A 3,707-nucleotide genomic window follows, 5' to 3' on the forward strand; every position below is an offset into this window, starting at 1 on the left:
GGCTTCCCCCCCCCGGGGTTCCCCCCCCCCCCCCTGCTTCTTCCCTCTTTGTCCTCTTTACATTGGCCCTTCTCTTTGGGGAAAACAGATGCAGAATCACCCTCGTCGTAGGACTTACGGCGGGACACGAACAATCCATCACAACCCCTGTGGAGGTCACCAGCCGGTGCAGGGGAAGCTTTTTGGCTTTCCACTCCCACTGTGTGGTCAGAGGGTCAAAGTCAAAGCCCTTCAGCTGAGCCCAGATAAGAACTAGTCATCGCAAATCGATTCTAATTATGATTTTATCCAAAGAAACAGAGGAAGTGGAATCAATACCAATTTAACTGAACTGACAGGACGCAGAGGGATGCGAGATGCTCGTCTGTTATCTGATTGTAGTGCGACTATATCCCGAAGCGCAGAAATGCCTGAATTTCGAAGTGCGTGCTTCCAAAATGGCGGTGGAGAGGATCCAGTTCTGAGCAGCTCCACAGGAAATAGGTGGTAGTGTCAGGACAGGCCGAGGAATGGGAACACTGCATCGCAGGTCGCCAGCAACCACAGGGCAACTGTTTGTTTTCCGAGTACAATGTGGGGTCAAGGGTCAAAGTCAAAGGCAGTCAAACACTTTTGTTTGTCGCTCTCTTCACCTCTTTCCATCTCTCCTTCTCACTGTGCCATTCAACTTCTTAATTTAAAAAAGGCATTGGAGTGATATATCTGTTTGTTTGGAGTTTAAAAAAAATAAAAAATAAATCTGACTTGATCAAAACTTAAGCTTCAAATTAGAAAATCAATATTGTGAGTTTAAATTGAACTCCTACAGGAAATAACAATACGCTCTGGAAATCATACCAATGTCCTTACCATTGAATGTGAGGCAAAGGCTGCCGCACACGACGAAAAGCGTGTTCATTCGCAGGTTCACGTTGAGCTTCATCTTCATTTGTCCCATCGTGGCAGTCATGACATCTTCTTACACTTCAACGTGCCAATCAAAGGCCCCGGTCTCCGCTACGGCCAGACACTCTGAACCCCCCCGGCACCTCCACCCGGAACCTACTGTACATGGATGAAGGTCTCCCAGGCAGACGAACGCACACCTCCAGTGGGATTTACTGCTAGATTGCACCTTCAGCAGCGCGCACGTCTCTCTCTCTCCCGTCTCCTCTTCTCCTTTGTGGAACCATGGCTCCATGGGTGAAACCACGGCCTGATTGGGTGCGCGTGCTGGGAGTGACGAGAGGGCGGAATGTGTTTGTACTGGGAAGCCTGTGGGGCAGGCACCTGTTGGTGCTCGCCAATCTGAGGTTAGGACTGTGGGTGGGAGAAAAAGGAAGTGGAGGGGCTGGGATGGGGTAAAGGAATGGCAGTGGGTTACAGGTTATGACAATGGAGATATTTTTGGGGGAGAGAACAAGCGGGCGGGGTGGAGCGTGGAGCTGATTGGGGTGGGGTGGGGGGTGGGGGGTGAGAATTTCTCTGTGGACAAAGAGGTGGCATCTCTTGCTCTTTTCACTTCTAATGTCTTCTTCATCCTGTAATTGACCTCTCCCCCTGTTAGTCTTTCCTGTTTAATCAAATCTCTCCCAAATGGTATTTAGGTCATTTGGCTTTATTAGAAAATAATCACATTTATCTAATTTAAGAGAAATTACACTTAATGTTAATGTATGACTTATTGGTCATTAGTTCACAGGAGGAACTTGTCATCAGTTGTCCAATTTTAATTCCTTTTTACAGCTGCAAGAACAGTTGTAACATTCCCAAACTTCCCGACTTGTGCTTTCCAGTGACAGAATCAAAAATGACACTGTGGCAGACAATAACCCACGCACAGGGAAGGCGTGGGATGGGGTGAAGGAACGGCCATGATTGTCACAATGTGATGTGATCAGGTTGTCTTTAACTGGGATCATTTTTTCTACAAACGGCTGGCTTTAATCACATTAAATAAAAGGAATTCTGTGCTGGAGCAAATTGATTATCAGATGTGAGATAGTACCTGGTATTACCTTTATATAGAGCACCTGTAAAACGAGCCATTCTTAAAAGCACAAGTAAGAGCAGCCCTGGCATTACATTAGTGATATCAGAGTGGTCGTGACAGTGGAGAGAGATAAAGAGCCGGTCAGCAGAGCAACGCCGACATGATTTGACTTGATAAGTCTCTAACCCATTACAGGCTAAAAGTATAAGTGGGAATTAAAGTGAGACACACTGAAAGACTCTCCAGGGAGATGTGCACTGGATGAACTTGCCGAAAAACAAGTTACCAAATTCTTTGGCAGGAGAAGGCGAGGTGTCGTCAGTGGTGATGGTGGGCTCTTTGAGCGGAGACAGAGCATCTCTCAGTCTTGCTGATACCGAGCTTGAAGTCAGTTTGAGGCAAGAATAGACTGTCGAAAAAGGATGTAAAAATAGAGATGGATGTTGTTGCCATAGAAATGGTGCGGGAAAGTTCTGAGACTTGAAGACGACAAGCGCTGTGATCGATGAGGTGAAGGCCCTTGGGATGAACTCCGGGTCCCGCTGCTTCTTGAAACCTTCAAGTTGATTTAAACGAAGTTGATATCTGTATTTCAAGGGTCATAAAGTTATTTTGTCTGTTACACAAGATAAGAAAATATCTACTTGGCCCTCCCTTTACTTCCTATTACTTCCTTTTCTCCCCTCTCGCCCTCATCCTGGTCAGGGTCTCCTGTGCAAAAACACAAACAGGCCATAAATCAGCGCCACGTTGAGTTGAGAGAAGGAGAATGTTTCCGACTTGCCCTCCTGCATACCGCCACTCCCAGTATAAATACATCAGTCAGAATGGCCCCTTTGTGTTTTTGTGCATCTGTCGAGCAGGCCCCGTCTTCTCGATGCGACAGTTTCATGCAAGGTCAGAGAGTGAGATAGTAAGCCGAGGATAGAGATGAGTGTGATTCTAACAGTAGTGTGGCAATAACGCTGCAGCCAGGTCTGGAATATTGAAGCCCTATCAGCACTGTCGCCACAATTAGCCGTTGAGACTGACTCCAGACTTTCAGCTTTCAAATGCCTCAGCTGATGCATGTATGCATGCATGAGTGCACTCACACAGAGAAATATCAGGGAAGCCCATGCAGAAAACACTGCCAGTGTGTATGTGTGTGTGTGTGTGTGAGGACGGTTATTAATAGCAGAGCGGGCAGGAGATGGAGTGAGGGTCGCAGCTCTCACGGCAGCATTCTGACAACAGATGGAGCCTCCCCTCAGATCTTTATTTAAAAAAACAACAACAAAACACGAGAATGAAAGCACAAGATTAAAAAAGCAGGTGTGTGTTTGTGTCATGTGAGAGAAACCAAAATGACATGCTGTGTGCGTGTGCGAGTGTGTGTGTGTGTGTGTGTGGCTGCAAGAAAACAAAACCCTGAAAGGCACGGGTCTTCTATCTGATGGGGAATTCCACAGGCTATTGGCGCAGCTGGTGAAAAGAGCGGGCATGTCGCTCCACGCTCCGCACACATACACCCGTGCTGGAAATACAAAGAGGATTACTACGGTTGCAAAAATATCCACCGAGCCATGTGCCACACTCCGGCACATTCTGACACAGGGAAATGAAAGGCATACAGCTCGCTCATTCTGCTTTGCCTTGGTGTTTATCTGTTAACACCACATATGAATATCAGACGCTGGATCCACACCCTTCAGATCTACTATAACTACAAAAAAAAAAAAACCCACACCTGTAG

At 46.9% G+C, this 3,707-nt stretch overlaps 1 protein-coding gene across 1 annotated transcript in view; it reads right to left on the reverse strand.

Moving 5' to 3' along the window:
- Nucleotides 1-3,118, reverse strand: part of chrnb1l (cholinergic receptor, nicotinic, beta 1 (muscle) like) — a 15,343-nt gene extending 12,225 nt beyond the window's left edge. Inside the window, exon 1 of the mRNA XM_023396574.2 lies at nucleotides 850-3,118. Within this exon, the coding sequence (XP_023252342.1) occupies nucleotides 850-949 (100 nt within the window). The 5' untranslated portion in view covers nucleotides 950-3,118. The remainder of the gene's footprint in view (nucleotides 1-849) is intronic.
- Nucleotides 3,119-3,707: the final 589 nt, after the last annotated feature.

The sequence above is a fragment of the Seriola lalandi genome, unplaced genomic scaffold (assembly GCF_002814215.2).
Source record: "Seriola lalandi dorsalis isolate HSWRI2012SDOR001 ecotype SW California unplaced genomic scaffold, Sedor1 jcf7180002054979, whole genome shotgun sequence".
Lineage (NCBI taxonomy): Eukaryota > Metazoa > Chordata > Actinopteri > Carangiformes > Carangidae > Seriola > Seriola lalandi.